Source organism: Xenia sp. Carnegie-2017, unplaced genomic scaffold (assembly GCF_021976095.1).
Source record: "Xenia sp. Carnegie-2017 unplaced genomic scaffold, XeniaSp_v1 HiC_scaffold_23, whole genome shotgun sequence".
NCBI lineage: Eukaryota > Metazoa > Cnidaria > Anthozoa > Malacalcyonacea > Xeniidae > Xenia > Xenia sp. Carnegie-2017.
This window is the reverse complement of record NW_025813486.1, coordinates 16,460,559-16,478,781: the sequence shown is the minus strand read 5'-3', so window position 1 is coordinate 16,478,781 and position 18,223 is coordinate 16,460,559. Positions and strand designations below refer to the sequence as shown.

At 35.8% G+C, this 18,223-nt stretch overlaps 1 protein-coding gene across 2 annotated transcripts in view; it reads right to left on the bottom strand.

Moving 5' to 3' along the window:
• The window catches only part of LOC124449771 (dynein axonemal heavy chain 3-like), a 75,140-nt gene that overhangs the window by 17,590 nt on the left and 39,327 nt on the right, over window positions 1–18,223 (bottom strand). For both annotated transcript variants that reach the window (XM_047000680.1, XM_047000681.1), the window contains 23 exons: window positions 17,704–17,922; window positions 16,567–16,698; window positions 16,316–16,430; window positions 15,376–15,521; window positions 14,913–15,074; window positions 14,556–14,681; window positions 14,323–14,480; window positions 14,168–14,248; window positions 12,477–12,660; window positions 11,686–11,871; window positions 10,667–11,010; window positions 10,160–10,383; window positions 9,539–9,663; window positions 8,554–8,739; window positions 7,953–8,120; window positions 6,573–6,706; window positions 4,905–5,190; window positions 4,539–4,706; window positions 3,589–3,806; window positions 3,010–3,121; window positions 2,650–2,745; window positions 1,104–1,282; window positions 698–779 (listed from right to left, as the gene is read on the bottom strand). In XM_047000680.1, coding sequence (XP_046856636.1) covers window positions 698–779; window positions 1,104–1,282; window positions 2,650–2,745; window positions 3,010–3,121; window positions 3,589–3,806; window positions 4,539–4,706; window positions 4,905–5,190; window positions 6,573–6,706; window positions 7,953–8,120; window positions 8,554–8,739; window positions 9,539–9,663; window positions 10,160–10,383; window positions 10,667–11,010; window positions 11,686–11,871; window positions 12,477–12,660; window positions 14,168–14,248; window positions 14,323–14,480; window positions 14,556–14,681; window positions 14,913–15,074; window positions 15,376–15,521; window positions 16,316–16,430; window positions 16,567–16,698; window positions 17,704–17,922 — 3,831 coding nt within the window. The remainder of the gene's footprint in view (window positions 1–697; window positions 780–1,103; window positions 1,283–2,649; window positions 2,746–3,009; window positions 3,122–3,588; window positions 3,807–4,538; window positions 4,707–4,904; window positions 5,191–6,572; window positions 6,707–7,952; window positions 8,121–8,553; window positions 8,740–9,538; window positions 9,664–10,159; window positions 10,384–10,666; window positions 11,011–11,685; window positions 11,872–12,476; window positions 12,661–14,167; window positions 14,249–14,322; window positions 14,481–14,555; window positions 14,682–14,912; window positions 15,075–15,375; window positions 15,522–16,315; window positions 16,431–16,566; window positions 16,699–17,703; window positions 17,923–18,223) is intronic.

The window sequence follows — 18,223 nt, the reverse complement described above, 5'->3', positions numbered from 1 at the left end:
TGGTCAAGTGAGAAAACCAGCCCGATTATTTAGTTCCGCTATGTGAATTTTTATGTGATCGATCACTTTAAAAACAATATATTTCTAAAAAAATGAATGGTGATGTAGATCTGAAATCTGCATGACAAAAGTAAATCTTACGGGATGGATTCGCCACTGGATTGCCTCGGTAAAATATTTTTGATTTTTTCTGAAAAGAACTGCACGTGTTTTCGACGAGTTGACATGTATTGCACGTGTTTTACACGAGTTGAGATGTGTTGCACGTGTTTTACACGAGTTGACATGTGTTGCACGTGTTTTACACGAGTTGACATGTGTTGCACGTGTTTTACACGAGTTGACATGTGTTGTCTTTTAACGGAAGAAATTAGCTACGTACTGAAAAAATAATCTGGGAATAAAAAGATGAGACATTCAAAAAGCAGCTTTCACATTTTCCATAAGTAAAATATGTTTTTCAAGAAAAAATAACATTTAGCAATAAATAATAAACTTAAAGAAGACACTACAGGAGTAACGAAAGCAAGCAGCATATCATTGATAGCACAATTCTTTTCGTTTTGACTTGCATACATGTATGTAGCAAGACCACCATTTAATGTTTTGACTTGCCTACATGTATGCCCAGCTGCCATAAGGTTTTAATGAAGTAGAAAGTCTAGAGTTAGGAAACCTTTTTAATTTTTCAACTTACGTTTCGAAAGTCGACGGTGAACGGTCCAAGATAAGCAACGACGGCAGATGAGAGCAATACATCCCCTGTGACTTTAGAATATCTAAGATAAATGAAATACATGTTCAGTTAGCGGTTCTTTAGATCTTTTAAACTAATAAGGGCAGTGCTGTAGCCTGCAAGTTTGGTTGAGCTATGTGAATTTCAGATCATTATCTTTATTTCTTTCTTTAGAAATCTATTGCTCTTACACTGAATAAATCAAGATATTTACATAGCACAAACAAACTACGCTACAGAGAGTAAAGGTGATTGAATAAATATTCAGGCCATACAAAGAGGACCAACACTTATGAATCAACGTAGACGGAAGGCTTAAAGTGGAGCAAAATAAAGTAAAAAATAACTGGACGAATGATGATCTCACTTGTCAGAGAGTATATCTGCAGACTGCGTCCAGCGGTCTTTCTCTCCGCCCAGTCCACCAATCAGTTTTTCGGCACGGTCTAGTTTTTTGGAGCAAAGATCGATATTATCCTCAAGATCATTCTTTTTCTTCGTCATTGCCGAAAACTGATCATTTAATGCTTGCAACTTGTCTTCAACCTAAATATTACGAAGGCAGAGGTTGAAAATATGTAATTAACAAAACATATTTACATGTAAGGCTACACACCAAATATAGTAATTTCATTTATAAAATAAAAACAATAAAACAAAGGCGCTGATTGGATTATAGCTGTGTTTTCAATTGGCCTCAGGAAAGCGAGGCGAGCTCAACCAATCAAATCAATCAATCAGTCAAAGAGAATTTACAAATCAATCATGAATACATTTTAAATAAAAAATCATAACGTTTGTTTCAAATTGAAAACGTGGGGAGGTTTAAGAGAACTCTCAAAAAGGTGCGACCCTCGACCTTCGGTCTCGGACTTGCAATGATCTTTTTTCGAGTTCTCTTGTTATCTAAATTACAACATCCTTAGAAGTAGATCGATTTGCTATATAACATCCTTACTATAACATATGTATAAGAAGATCAAGTACATTGATTATTTATGTACCATCTTCACTATAACATAAGTATAAAGAGATCAAGTACAACGATTTCTTATGTATAATAGTCACTATGGCATAAGTATAAGAAGATCAAGTACATTGATTTCTTATGTACCATCCTCACTATGACATAAGTATAAGGAGATCAAGTACATAGATTTCTTATGTACCATCCTCACTATGACAAAAGGAGATCAAGTACATTGATTTCTTATGTACCATGCTCACTATGACAAAAGTATGAGGAGATCAAGTACATTGATTTCTTATGTATCATCCTCACTATGACATAAGTATAAGGAGATCAAGTACATAGATTTCTTATGTACCATCTTCACTATGACATAAGTATAAGGAGATCAAGTACATAGATTTCTTATGTACCATCTTCACAATGACATAAGTATAAGGAGATCAAGTACATTGATTTCTTATTTACCATCTTCACTATGACATAAGTATAAGGAGATTAAGTACATAGATTTCTTATGTACCATCTTCACTGCGACATAAGTATAAGGAGATCAAGTACATTGATTTCTTATGTACCATCCTCACTATGACATAAGTATAAGGAGATCAAGTACATTGATTTCTTATGTACCATCTTCACTACGACATAAGTATAAGGAGATCAAGTACATCGATTTCGTATGTACCATCTTCACTATGACATAAGTATAAGGAGATCAAGTACATTGATTTCTTATGTACCGTCCTCACTATGACATAAGTATAAGGAGATCAAGTACATTGATTTCTTATGTACCATCCTCACTATGACATAAGTATAAATCAACCAAGTCTAAGCATAAATGTACCATAATTTATACATACGTATCTGCATGAAAATGACAAGTTTTAATAACCTCATCTCGATGATATTTATAAATTCAAACACAACCCAAACAAACCTCTTTTAATTCGGCTCTTTTTAAATTCAGTTGCTTCATTTGTACAGCAAGCTCAGCCTCGGCCGCCGCCAGCTTTTCTTTTTTTGGAGCAACATTCTAGGGTGAGACATTTAAATACAAATTGTTCCGTAGAAAGGTTTAGCAGCTAGTTTGTGTGATAGCATGTAAATCAATCTTCAAATTAATTTGACAAAAATTTTGTTACAAAAGTCCAGTATCGGTTCAATTATCTATGAATTTTAACATACATTAGAACTGAGGATTAGGCAGTAAACAAAAGGCAAGCGTAAACAGCAGTTTTTCAAAACAGACAACAATACCAATGGTTTAAAGAAAAATATAGAGTCAAGAACCCCAAACCTTGGCAACTCGATCATAGACCTCCAGGGCTCGCACCCATTTACAAAGACCTTCACATGCTGACGATACGGTACGTACGATAGAAGGATTAAAATCCGAGTGAGGTATGTATCTAGAAGAATAAAAACATCATTACGGTAACGCTAGACCTTGTACTCATCTACACATGCAAAATTTTGTATGAAAAACATAGATCGGATTTCATACAACAAAAAACTTTTTAAGCAATGTGTTTTTTGGGGGGGGGTCTAAGCGTCAACTTTCTGACAAATTGAGCGTGGTTCATGGGTATATCGGCTTAGTTGTTGAAAATCTATTAAAACATTTTTAAAATTTGCCAGTAGAGGACCAACTTTGGCCAACAGAACGATGATTGAGGGAGTCTGGCACTCCTAGACCCACAGACCACGCCCACCCGCTTATGGAAACAGATTGACTAAAGCGTACATTAATGATTCCTATAATTTTTGGCAGTATTTGAAAGCAGAAGGAGAGGGAAACATGGAGAAAGGAAAAAAATTGGCCATACAAAAAACATAATTTAATTAGAAATGTAGTAGTAATGATGTTTCCTCTTACTTTTCCCGAATTTTCTTCATGATTGCGGGCGCAATATTGTCTTTATCGTAATTCTTGAGAGATTCCAAGAACTTCATGTCACCCAACATTTTCTGAGAGGGGCCCCAGAAATCCTCGATCATCTTTCCAGAGCCGGACGGGTCAGGTTTGCGTTCCGGCTTTAGCGCTTTCATTACACACACTGCTTCCAGAATTAATTTTACAACAGCTGGAGGATTCTAAGCAGAATATAACAGAAAGCCTTACCAAAACTAACAATCTTTACTTAGGAAAATAATCGCCAAAGTTATTGGAAAATTTTTTGATGTTTCTCACATATTGCCTAATCATTCAGCTAAAAAAATTCATCCCGTAACTTATTCAGGTACCATTATACCCCAGCATATTTGTTGTATAAAAATTTTCAGAAGTCTTAACTAACTTCAGTATTCTCTACAGAAAAAAATAATTAAAAATTGATTTGCCTAGCGGTTAGGCCCTAGCCAATCATATAAGAAAATAGACAGAGCGTCGAAGAAATTTTAGCGGACAGATCCAGTTGGAATACATAGTGAGTACCGTAAAAAAGTTAAACATTAACAAAGGTCTTTCATGCTATTTCCCGTGTAAGCTACGGCGATAAACGAGATCCCACAACCACAGTAAAAACATATTATGACTAATATTCATTACTCGACATAGTTTTCCAACATACCACCAACACTCGTACACGTACATTAGTAGTTTTCACCGTACATACGTCACTATGGAAACATGTAATGACGTATGTATGAAATATAGGCAGCCAATAACTGCTTATAGAAGTAAATTTCTCTGACCCCCAACCAAAAAACTTTTATAATTTTTACCATACTGAAATCACTATTGAAACATATAGTGACATATATATGAAACATATACAGCCAGTAAGTGTTAACAGACGTAATTCCGCCCCCCTCTTGTACTCGTACCTTCATAGTTTTAACCATACTGATGTCGCTAGGTTTCAACGTATCTAAAGCTTGTATCGCAGACTCAAGAGCTGGCAGTGCTTCCGCTAAATCACCTTCGCATTCATCTTTAATTCCTTTTGCAACAGCGGCTGCTTCGTTTGCTACAGCCTCGTCTGCCCCAACCACCTTAACAATATTAAAAGAGCATAACATTACAAGGAACGTCAGTAAAATGACTATCTGAGAGAGGGAATGCGTCGGTAAAAGGGAAATCTTGAGAACGGTGGTAAAACAATAATTTGGGAGGAGTGGATGGCCATGAAGTGTAATGGTCAGCACAACTCATAAGATATGACATCAAATTGAAAAAATGACGAAACTCACTTCTTTTTTGGCTTCCACTTCAACCGTGTCCTGCTCAATTTTTACCATCAGTTTTTCAGTTTCTGCGGAAGTTTGAATCAATTCAGGTTGTAATGCAGTCAGTTCTTCCTGCATGACGGACACCTGCGAGGCGGCAAATTGCAACTTTTCAAGACCAGTTACGTAACGGTTCTGAAGACCAAGGATCTCGCTTTGTTTCACGCCAAGAAGAGCTTTGAAAGTCATGATAAGTTCTAGGTATGATGTCGGCGTGACGTAGTTGTGACGTCGAAGAACGTCATAGTATCTATAAAGAAAAATCAATTTAAAAAATAACATTAAAAAACTACTTAAAATACTCGCCTTCGGCTCGTGTTTCTTCCATCTCGCTTAATTTTCACAAGTTGGGATCACACCATTGAGTAATTGTTTTATAAAATAACAACAAAAGGTAAGTTTAATTTAAGTAAGCGTGGAAATAAAAGCTAAGCTCTTTCAAGCGAATGAAACTGTAAAATTTAGTAAACAGCGAAGTCAAAATCACAAAAACGTAGAATTAAAGCGAGGTCAGCGACTTTAAAAGTTTATGAAAACCACCAACATTGATTTAAGTTGATATTTGCTCTGTCAGAACTACACTCCAAGTCAATAAAGGCAAAAAATCGTCTTGTTTACAGTCATGTTCAACAGCAATTTTAATTTCCTTGTTTGGATCATTGAACTAAATACGTAACTGGAATGCTACCTTAAGATAAACATGGACGTACTTGCACAAGACAAGCGTTTCTGGTCAAATCCTGCATTCTGTCTTATTATTGTACATAAACTATCATTGCGCCGTGCGTGGAAGGATTGGGACTAGTTAAATTGCTGGCTTCAAATTTAGGCAGGAGGTAGGCGTCCAGTTATATTTAGTTCAATGGTTTGTATGGTCAGATCATTGAACTAAAATACATGGAACGCTACCTGTAATAGAAAACTCTAATAATTTTGCTAATTTTGCAAAACCAAATCTTACACCCAGACACGTGAAATTAAACCCAGACACACGTGTGTAGCCAATCAATTTTCCCTCCGCGAGAGAATCTCGAAACACTAAACACGCGTGTCTTAGTGTAATCTCGCGTTCCTGGGTGTAAGATTTGGCTTCAATTATTTGTTTCAGGTAGCGTTCCATGTATTCTAGTTCAATGGACCCGATCAAAATACGGGCATTGACCAATCGTTTTGCATACGTTAATTTATTTTCATCACAAAGCTAGAGATAAGATATTTAAAGTCATCACTCTTTAGTAGTAAAAAAGCTTACTTCTAATGCAGTCGATAGAGAACAACATGTAATAATGTCTAGTTGCTTGCAGCAATAATTTATTGACAATCGTAAAGATACAAATGGGCTACAACCAAGCAATTAAAGGCAGCGTCACCTATGTCAACTAGCGTTTGTAAATTTTACTATCACTAAGTACAGTACCTGCAGTGTGATCATATGTGCTAACTATTCTTACTAGATTCGCTCCAATGAGCAAAAACATCCCCTTCTATTCTGAACTTTGCAAATATATAAAGCAGGTGAGAGAGCTCATAAGACCAAATCCAGTAAAAAAATTAGCATATATGGCTACAATGATTACAACGCCAAAATCGCTAGCTAATGATGACAAACTAATGACTACACACAGATCTTACCTTTCTGAAGTTTTGCGAACACTTTCATGGAAATATTTACACATCCAGACACATTCCTTTCGAACGTCATTTGTCATCTCGACCTCTTCCAGGAACTTAATTGCGACCATTTCGAGAGCGTCCTCTGGCCACGCCTTACAAAAAAAGGCCATGGATGAACTGAGTATGTAACTGGGGAACGATTTTGAACTAAGTATGTAGCTGGGGGATGATGATGACTAAAAAGTTAGGTTATCACGTATTGATGCAAAAATTGACTGATTTCAATAAATTTAGCCTTTCTCAAATGCTTTCAAAGATATTCAAACATTACGGCGTCATATATAACTACAACATACAAAAAGTCTCGTTGGTCCGCATAACATTCTTTTATAATTAATTGTCAATAAACTGTTATTCACATATTTGTGGATGTTTATTGTCCAGGTTTGTGGATGTTTATTGTCCAGGTTTGTGGATGTTTATTATCCAGGTTTGTGTTTGTTTTTTGTCCAGGTTTGTGGATGTTTATTGTCCAGGTTTGTAGATGTTTATTGTCCAGGTTTGTGTTTGTTTTTGACCAGGTTGGTGGATGTTTATTGTCCAGGTTTGTGGATGTTTTTGTCCAGGTTTGTGGATGTTTATTGTCCAGGTTTGTGGATGTTTATTGTCCCGGTTTGTGGATGTTTATTGTCCAGGTTTGTGGATGTTTATTGTCCAGGTTTGTGGATGTTTATTGTCCAGATTTGTGGATGTTTATTGTCCAGATTTCTGGGTGTTTATTGTCCAGGTTTGTAGATGTTTATTGTCCAGGTTTGTGGATGTTTATTGTGCAGGTTTGTAGATGTTTATTGTCCAGATTTGTGGATGTTTATTGTCCAGGTTTGTGGATCTATATTGTCCAGGTTTGTGGATGTTTATTGTCCAGGTTTGTGGATGTTTATTGTCCAGGTTTGTGGATGTTTATCGTACAGGTTTGTGGATGTTTATTGTCCAGGTTTGTGGATATTTCTTGTCTAGGTTTGTGGATGTTTATTGTCCAAGTTTGTGGATGTTTATTGTCCAGGTTTGTGGATGATTATCGTCCAGGTTTAAGCAGTTTTGGTCGGGACGTTTGGTCTTGGTGTTGACTGACGTTTTGACAGCCTTTGATCTTCTTCAACATCGGCTAAAGATGTCGAAACGTCAGTCAACACCACCAAGAACAGTCTTTTTCATGACTGCAATTACCAAGACGATCAAAATATGCAACGATACTCCCAGGTTCAAACAATTTACCACAACATAGTAATTTACAATAATTGGTATTTCACTTTTGATTTGCCAAACCCTGAATCCAGCAGTAATTTGGATCAAGCCAATTTAAAATTTTCCTAGCTAATAATAAAACTTGATACTTGCCTGAAACCAATCAATTGTACAACAGTTGATCAAAGAAGGAAACATGCGAAGCCTGTTCCTAAACGCATCACCAATAGGACTCATGGCTAACACAATGTGGAGATTCCCTTTAACACGGTCTATGAAATATGTGTACATCGCCAGAGGAGTAGCATCAATCTTTTTACCCTAGAGAATGGAGATTGTTTTCCATAAACTTGAGTGCTTTTTTATTTCATTTGAGGTGATCTGATGTTAAATGAAAATCCTTATATAGTTCAGTCTAATGTCTTATTTAAGAGTGATCTGATGTTAAAATTTGAATCCTTATATATTGCATTTAGTGTCTTCATTCAGAATTATTTCATGTCGAAACTTGAGTTCTTACACATTCTAATCAAGTGTCTTGTAAAAAGTGATTACATATTAAAACTTAAGTTCTTGTACATAACTGTCCAATATCTTCATCAAGAGAGATCTGATGTTGAAACGTTAGTTCTTATATACAAGAGTCTAGAGTCAGGAGTAATATGAGTCCTCGTCTACCGTAGTCTAGCGGAAACTTGAATCAAGTCCCTATATACTCAATAAAAAAGACATGTAAATTTAATCCAGCTCAAACCTCAACACGAGCTACATTCTGCATCTTATCAATGAGCTCTGCCTTCTCATCAGCGGGGAATATATTTGGAACGTCACCAGTATTGAGGATCATATTTATATCTTCGACAAACGATTCCTCCTTGATCTGATTATCACTAAACAAAAACACGGTCGGCTTGCCATTGACACCGGCCTTGATTAACATCTATAAATGTGGAAATTACAAAAAAATAGACAAAAAAAGAGGGATTCAACTCCACTTCACGATCAACCCTTAAGCATTTAAAAGGGTGTGGCCACTTGATAGGGGGGCGTATTGAAAACGAGGGTTGCATAAGCAAACATTTTACTGATTTTTAGTACTTTAACGTTATGAAACATAAATGACATTGAAATTTTTATAAATGCAAGAAAATGAGAGAAAACTGTTGATAAAAGTTCTTCAAAACAAACATTGGGCATAAAAACAAATTGGAAAACAACTTAAATACCCCGAGTGCGACTACGCAGTTTCGTGCACAAGCTATCAAATTTTCAACCATTTTGATGTACATGAACAGGCATTAGCGGATCCAGCGTTCGTCAAAATGAATTAGAGCTACCCAATTTTAAATTCAAAGTACTTTAATAAAAACCCGATTAGTTTTGAATTCCTAAAGAATATAATTTTACCATTGAATTTGCCTCTAAGTTCCTTAGAAATGTAAATATATGCCAAAATGTTCTGCAATAATATATTTTGACATACCCTAGATCGGACACTGTGTGCAGACCAACGTAAGATCTTAGAAAATTTTCACATTTTGACTATTAGTGACTAAATTGTTTTTACCACTGATCTGTAATAGGAAAAAAATCTTGCATTTTTGAATAATTTCAGTGCCAGAATAATATGTTTTACAATTATTAAACACACTCTGCTTGGAAAAGTATGCATAAAAAACATGATGGAATTGAGTGCTTTCTCCAAGGTTTCCCCCAGGGTTAAAAACATCACAGCTTACTCGTTTCAAATCATCCCTCCACTCAGACTTCGTGTAGCTCTTGGTTATTTCGATTTGAAATAAATCATAGTCGGCCATAAAAGCAGCCAATCGAGTTGCACATTGCCGACCACTGCCGCCAATACCTAAATGACGAATAAGCAAGTTTATTTTCAAATGAAGAATTGTTTTTTGGTTGTTTTTCAAGAGACTGGGGCATATAGCAGAAGTTTGTGATTCGTCCAATAGTATTTTGTTTCGTTTTTCTTGATCAGTGTTACAACAGGAAAACCTCAAACAAAACTATTGCGAAACACAATTACATGCATGCAAGAGAGAGACTTTCCATCAAAAAAGAAAGACTTATCAAAAAGGAGGGTGACTTAAAAAAACTGAGCACGGAAAGTTTTACCAAAACAGAAGACGTGCACGTACAAATTTGTAAAAGAGAAAATAACCGACAAAGAAGAAATTACAAGTAAGAAAGACAGAGACTTAGCTACCAACAAAAAAGAGAGACACCAAAAAGGAAGACAGATTTACCACAACGAAAAAGAGAGACTTAAAAATTTGGAAAAAAGCAACTAACCAACAAAAGAAACAAAACATAGACATAACAACAAAACAAGGAATTAAGCTTACCAACAAGTAAAAGATGACCATTATCTTGTTTTAAAACTCGGCTAACCCGTGAAATATGTTCAATTGCAAATTTAAACATAACCAAAGACATTGGTGCTTTGCTCATTTGATTGAACTCTTCAAGATAAGTTTCCATTTGAGAGGTAAGAGAGCTAAAGTCTGATATCTCATCATAGATTTTCTCAGGTGAATCCCCACTCATGTAATCGCCAAAGAATAACCCTCTAAATACATCAATGAGATACATAATTATCCACAACTATCCATACACACACTCCTTCAGACTTCCTTAAACACAAGATCTTCAAAAATAATAAGAACTGCTGAAAAAACATATGACTTTCAAAGTTTTCTACAGTTTTTCCCTGTCCTACTTTTCTAAAGAAGCGAAATTAGTTTCTTAAGCAAAACAATAGTACAAATAACATTCTCGAAAATTGTCTGAAAGGTCTTCGATAAACTGGACCATAAGCAACGTGATTTGTTAAAACGGGCGTAATTTCAAACCTTATATGGTCATCGTGAAGATTCTCTCCTGGTGGCACAAGATGTGCTACCACTTTGTTCATGTCAACTTTCAGCTGATCTTTTGTTGTATTTTTCATCATGTCGAAGAAGAAATGACGGTCTTTGTCGTCGATGAGACGATCGTAGAACACTCGGTAGACTTCATGAATCCACAGTCGAATTAGCTTGTCGCTTTCTTGCATACGAGAGGCTGGCACTAGTAGCACGCCAAATATGACACGCGCGAAGTCACGCAGGTTGAAGACATAATGCGACTTGGTGGGAGTGGGTAGAAAATTCTCGACAGCTGCCTTGTAAACCTGTAATGTCGCAAGGACGACCAACTGACCAAAAAAGAAAGCAGTGAATAAGACAAAGAATGATTTGCCTAACAATATAATAATCAGCTTATTGTAAAATAGAGATGAAAAACATAATTCAGTAAAACTAGGCAAAACCAAGAGAAGTGTGCAAAAAACGTGAAAAAAAGATTTCAGTGAGTTTCTGATATGAATAAGTCCATAAACCACATTAAAACTATTTCTATTTGCATGTTCTCTAACATCTAGAATATATACGCAGAAGTGAACAAAACATTTTAGTTCTGAGAAATCCAGAAGCTTTAACATACGAAAAAATCGCATGTTCGTATGACATTCAAGGTAAGTGTGTACTTCGTTCTAACATAGCATTTCACCCGGGAGTATCGTTACATGTTTCTGATGTAGATCGTCCAGGTTGGTACAGTCCTGAGAAGCATTGTTGGTGTTGATGTCGAGTTTCGACAACCTTAAAAGAGTCAGGTTGACTCAAAACATAACCTGGACGTTTAACATCTACAAAAATGTATACTGGTAACAAGTCAAAACTGTTGGCAGTCGGAAACTAATCCCACAATGATAAAACAAGAAAATTATTGATGAGCTTCAACTTCATCAAACCAAACATCTAAAATTGAGATTACTTTTTCTGTGAGTGAGTTTTTATCGATTGTTGAATATAAATATAGATATACACACCTTGCCAAGTCGTTGAAATGTTGCTTCAAATCCTGTTGCAAAATGCCAGTCAACAATGGAAGTAAATATGGACGTAAGGGTTTTATCGTCAAATTTATCAATAGAAACGATATTTAGATGTCTAGTGAAACGTCCCGTGATGTTATTACGTCCACCACCAGGGGGACCCATCGCTGATACGAACAACTGAAAAAGATTTCGTTTTACAGTGAAACACATTGAAGTTTAGCGCGTACAGCCATACACCGCGATTCTATGTATTTATCCATATACAGAACTCGTGTGTTTATACCCACATACTACAGTCATGAGTCTAAAACCATATACTACAGTGCGCTTCATACAGCAATTTACTTAAGTCCTGTACATATACCTACATACTAAAGTCTTGTATATATGTTCATAACTACAGCAGTTATCTACATATATATGCCATAACTGAATTCCTATGGAATACGGATACATAGCCAAATATTTTCCAAAGTCTTGAGATCACATAAGATAGTTTGACAATAATAATGATATCACCATAATTTCTTAAAAGCACTATATATATTGGGCATTTCAAGTGTACGACAATTTTCTTTAAGGTAAACATGTTTCGGCATACTTATGCCATCTTTATATGAAGCATGCCGAAACACGTTTACTTTATAGAAAATTGCCGTACACTTGAAATGCCTAATAATGATATCAGTTATAATGACAGGTAATGAAATTCATAAATGTATAAATTAGTAGGAAGACAGTTAATGTTCAACGTAACCTTGGCATGAGTGGAATTTCCTTACCAGATCAATGAGTTCAACTTTTGACGTATCTTTTCTATCGTACCAATGACGATGATCAATCCACTGTCGAAGTAATTCTATTGGTGGTTGAGCTCCGTATTTTTCCAGTGCAGGCATGTTTAAATCATCAACAAACACAATACATTTCTTTCCGGGGGGTGGACCATATACTCCCTTACGGCGTCTGCAGTCAAAGGTTAAAGTCTCGTGAATATTGTAAGTAGCGATTGAATTTTGCTTTTTGGAGGGAAGGGGCTTAATTTTATTGACTTCGTCAACTTTTGTTGAACAAAAATACACTTAACTTTATCAAATAGCAAATAGCTTTCGGTTGTATTTTCTGTGGTGACCAAGTTCACTTCAAAATTGGTAAATGTATTTTTGTGCGACTTTTTAAACGCATCAAACACATACACGATGATGGAATGCCAGGAAATCGAAGTGACGTTGAAGTCACATTAAAGATGACGAACATTACAGTAGTAGAGAACACAAACGCACGTTATAACGACAATGAACAGCATTGGGTTGCAATATAAAAGCATTATTATCAGGGTGTGACGTTGTTTCAACTTAATCGACTGTATGTTCACGAAATTTAACAAAATGGTCAAGCTGGCGAATATTCTGGTGTGTGCAATGAAGACAGAGAATTATGACAAATTGATGGAAGTTGTAAAAGACAGAAAAAATGGAGGCAGAAACGCTTACATAAGCATGAGGTGATCACAAAATAAGACTGGACCAGAGAAAGCGAAACCAACTTTTAAATGCATCATCATTAATTCCACATTATTTTAAGACAGTTTCAGCCAAGGGCAAAAAACTTCTTTTTTTGTTTTCATTAAAATTGTTCAATCTAAATATAGGCCCGTACGTAAAAACGGCAATCAAGGATTCAAAATTTGTTTTCTGCCAATATAGTGTTGCATGGTCCAGTTTTATGCCAAGATCAGCGCATTTAACACTACATTAACTCGTCACAACATTGAGAAGATATTAAATGAAGAAATGATCTTCGCACTTTGCTGGACAATTTAAGCAATCGTCTCAGGAACCTGAAAAAATCAGGTGACTCAACGGGATTCGAACCCATGACCTCTGCGATGCCGGTGCAGTGCTCTGACCAACTGAGCTATGAAGTCACACAGTGGTGAGCAGGTCAATATTGTTGGGCTCATGTTTTCTCGTGAAAGGAATGTCGTATGAATGTTTTATGCAGTGCGGTGTTTGAAATTAAATGAAGAAATGATCTTCGCACTTTGCTGGACAATTTAAGAAATCGTCTCAGGAGCCTGAAAAAATCAGGTGACTCAACGGGATTCGAACCCTTTGTCCAGCAAAGTGCGAAGATCATTTCTTCATTTAATTTCAAACACCGCACTGCATAAAACATTCATACGACATTCCTTTCACGAGAAAACATGAGCCCAACAATATTGACCTGCTCACCACTGTGTGACTTCATAGCTCAGTTGGTCAGAGCACTGCACCGGCACCGCAGAGGTCATGGGTTCGAATCCCGTTGAGTCACCTGATTTTTTCAGGTTCCTGAGACGATTGCTTAAATTGTCCAGCAAAGTGCGAAGATCATTTCTTCATTTAATTTCAAACACCGCACTGCATAAAACATTCATTGAGAAGATACGTAGAGAAGATACAAAAGATAAGTTTTTCGACCGAAATCTTACCTATCAAGTTTCGACATTATAATATCCTGAGTTTGTCCAGCACTTGTCCGAGACGAAAAGTTGATATTAATAGGAATGTATCTAACAGAAAATAAAAAATAGAATATCAAATATACTAATTCAGCCAAATGGCACATTTACAACTCTATACATACTTTTCTTTGGGTAACCCAACTAGATAATTATTTGTAATGGCAGACTTTCCAGTGCCCGTAGGTCCGACAAAAAGTAGCGGGATTTCATTGGGTAGATATGTATCCAAGAAAAACGTCTGTCGAGCTGTGTCTGCAGTTTGAATGGTCAGCTCGCTCACCTGGAAAAAGAGGTTTGTTAAAAATACTTTCTTATTATTTAGACTAATTTAGGAATAAAAAGAAAATTTCAATACCTTAGCATTTTTCGGAATATCAAGTTTTTTCTTATCCACATAATCCATCCATTTTCCCCATGATCCACTAGCTTGTTTGACAAAGTAGTAATCATAAACTATACCAAGATCAGGGAATACGTTTTGCTAAAAAAAATAGAGAACTCAGAAAAAAAAGAATGACATTAACATGCTCAGTTTACAATACGTTTAGCTAAAAGAACAGAATATGCAAAAAAGAAGAATGGCATTAACAGGAGAATAACAGAATACTCAAAATATAAATTTCGCCAAATAAATATAAAACTCAGAATATAAAAAGAATTAGCAGTTTACAAGAAAGGTTGACCAATCAAAACACCTCAAAATTTCCCATACTTTGTTTAGTTTAATATTCTTCGGTTTCGGGTGATCCTTATCAGTGCCGCTGATCAACGTTCGAAAGAATGAATCAAATTTCTTTCTGCTATCTCCAGTAATAGTACCAGCAACACCCCAGACCAGTGAGAACAAAAATAATCCTAGTAGCCAACTACTTATCTAAAATGTAAAGAATCGGGTCATTAATCAACAATGAACAAAAACTCGTTTACTAATTACTCACTTAAAGTCTATGAATAATAAACTGGTAACTCGGTCATTGATTCATAAAGATTTAATAAAGTAATGCCATGGCGTACATGTGATTGCATAAGGTGCAGTGAACAAGGGAGGGGCAATGAAGATGAAAATCGATTTGAAATGAGTAACATGATTTTGGGACAATTTCTTTTGGTTTCACAGCAAAACGTTTTTTGTTTTATTTTAATACAACGCACATGGAACATAATATAAATCTTACCTGTGCTCCTGACATCCTATCAGCGCCTTCAGCAGTAGTCTGGCCAGCAATTTCATCCATAAGACATGTATATAAGCGCATGAGTGATGACGTAAGATGAAGGGGTGACGTTTGAACAAAGAATTTACATTGATGACGTAGGAAATCTGATTGTTAAACAAAGACAGTAAAGGTTAATGTTTGATCTCAACTCCCGTATACAACATCTTTTGTCTGCTAAGATATCTCCTTTCTTCATGGGCGAAACTAGAACGCTAGTTTGGGAGGTAAATATTCGTGTATTCAGCTCTTAATTTCAAAAGAAGTCAGCAGGACACAGCTGAATATATGAATATCCTCCCTTCCCCATTAGCGTTCTATAAATTCTTATAATTTAATATAAAAAAGAAAGTAAACTAAAAAACGCGAAAATTGAAAGTGGCGAACTTTATTATTCGTAGTACGAATATACGTAGGACGTTTATTTAATACTGACACATCACAGTTACCATAGAAACGTTTTTCGCTCTTCTCATATCTCTCAACACACAACAATCATTGCAAAACAAAATCATAGTCATTTAGCAGGGAATGCGTCACACACAGTTTGTTTTACGCAAACCTGATACACCTTGCAACTTGAAGGTATGCTAAAGTATAATAGTTTGCCAGCTTTCTATATATAAGTAGTTCATCGCACAGCACCTTCAAGGCGGAGTTAAATTTTCACCAGAAAACCTATGGCTAGTTTACACAACTGCACTATGACCAACTCTCATTTACAACAATGCAATCACCGTACTCTCACTAAACAGTTTACTATACACACGTTATTTAATGATTGATATTCCATTAATGCTAACTACAATCCCTCATCTCTCATTAAACAGTTTGCTGTGTACCCCATATTTAAAATTTACTTTTACAATAATGAGGCTTAAAGGTGTCTGTCTTATCTTACCAAGACATGGTTCCAGTAACCATAGAAACAAAGACTGTACAAGCTCTCTATGTTCCTTGTCCAGCGACGATGGTAATGTGTTCATGTAAGAATGAAGCAATGGTGTCCAACCAAGCTATGGATAAAAAATTAGTTAATGACATTGTCAATATTTTCATTAAGAAATTACGATGAACTCTTTTTTGTCAGGCGTCATTACAAAAAACTCAAAATTTTCCTTTCTAAAAACCTTAGTTATTTTTATATTATACCTGATGTGGCTCTAGATATATCATGCCACAACGACTGACGGTGGCTGGTGAAGCTTGTTCCAAATCTGACGGTTCAAATATCAAACTTTGTTTGCCACTCATTTGAATAATCTCTCCACTCATGAGACACAGCTAAAAATAAATGTAATGATTTTCACAAAATATCGTTAAAGAGATCGAGGGAGGGTTGTGGGGGGATGGGTGTTGAACGTATGAAAACTTAAAGAAAGTAAGTCGAAAGCTACTAAAATAAGTTTATCATATTGTCTTTATCAGCATCAGATCATTCGTGATAAAGACATTAGGCTAGGGCTGTTTGCACGAAGCCTGGATAGCGATATCCATTGGATAGCTATTTTTTTAAACTTTCATGAAACGCTTTAAAATGAAAAATATAAGATTGAATTGCGCAATCACTGAAATAAAATACTGTTTTAAAGATTACGAAATTTCTTGGTCGTAAGAAAAATATACAAACTTTTTTCAAGTTTGAAAATTTTTGCCATGCAATTGATAACGCTATCCAGGCTTCGTGCAACGGGCCCTGGAGTATATAAGGACTCAAGTTTTAACATCAGTCTGATAAAATACACAGACTAGAGAAAATAAGGACTCAAGTTTCAACATCAGTTCATTTGTGATAAAGACATTAGGCTGGAGTATATAAGGACTAAAGTTGCAACATCACCAGTGATGAAGACATTAGACAAGCATTAGACTAGAGTAGAAAAGGACTCAAGTTCTGCCATTATATCACTACTAATGAAGTCCCTAGTTTTGAGTATATGAGGAGTCAACTTTGAATACAGATCAGAGATGGATTTAGGAGGTGGGGTGCGGGAGGGTGCGTACCATCGTACCTTTGGCTTGAAGGGATGCAGAAGGCGTGCAAATCTTTCAACTTTCAAACTACACATTTCTCAGAGTCTCAAGTCAAAGATAGAGTCTCAAGTCATAAAAATTCTAACATGTGAATGACATAACGACACCCACAAAAGAACCACCGAAATCTCATCCAAACTTGCACGACATATTATGAAAACTATTACACCCCCCTAGAAAATCATCCTGGGTCCATCCTTGATACAGATACTAGATCGGTATCATATACAAAGGACTTGCTACATAAAGCTCTACCTTCTTATTATCATCCAAGACGGTGTTCATATTTTCAATCCACACTGCATCAACAGGACCATCAAACACGATCCATTTACGATCGTCAGTTGTGGATGCTGCCTGTTCTCTGAAGTTGTTCGCAAGAACACCGTCTGACCATTCGTGGGAAGTTGGATCAAAGCTACCGTATAATTCACCCATAGTTACGGATTTTGGATTAATAACAATGTATTTCACCTGCGTAGAATGAAGAAAAAAACCCAGATATTACATTTGATGAGAGTGCCGTCACAACAAAAATGAATTCATTAAATGAGGGACCGTTTGCTTATCAGAGAGCATCATACACTAAACTGGCCTTAGTGGTTTCTCAAAATAAGAAAAAATAAATTTCGAAGAATGCCATTTCGTAATTCTAGATGTAAACTAGAACAAAAAATTTAATAAAAGTTAAATAAAGTTAAAAAGTTAAAAAGTTAAAAGTTAAAAGTTAATAAAAGTTAATAAAAGTTAATAAAAGTTAGTACAATTTAATAAA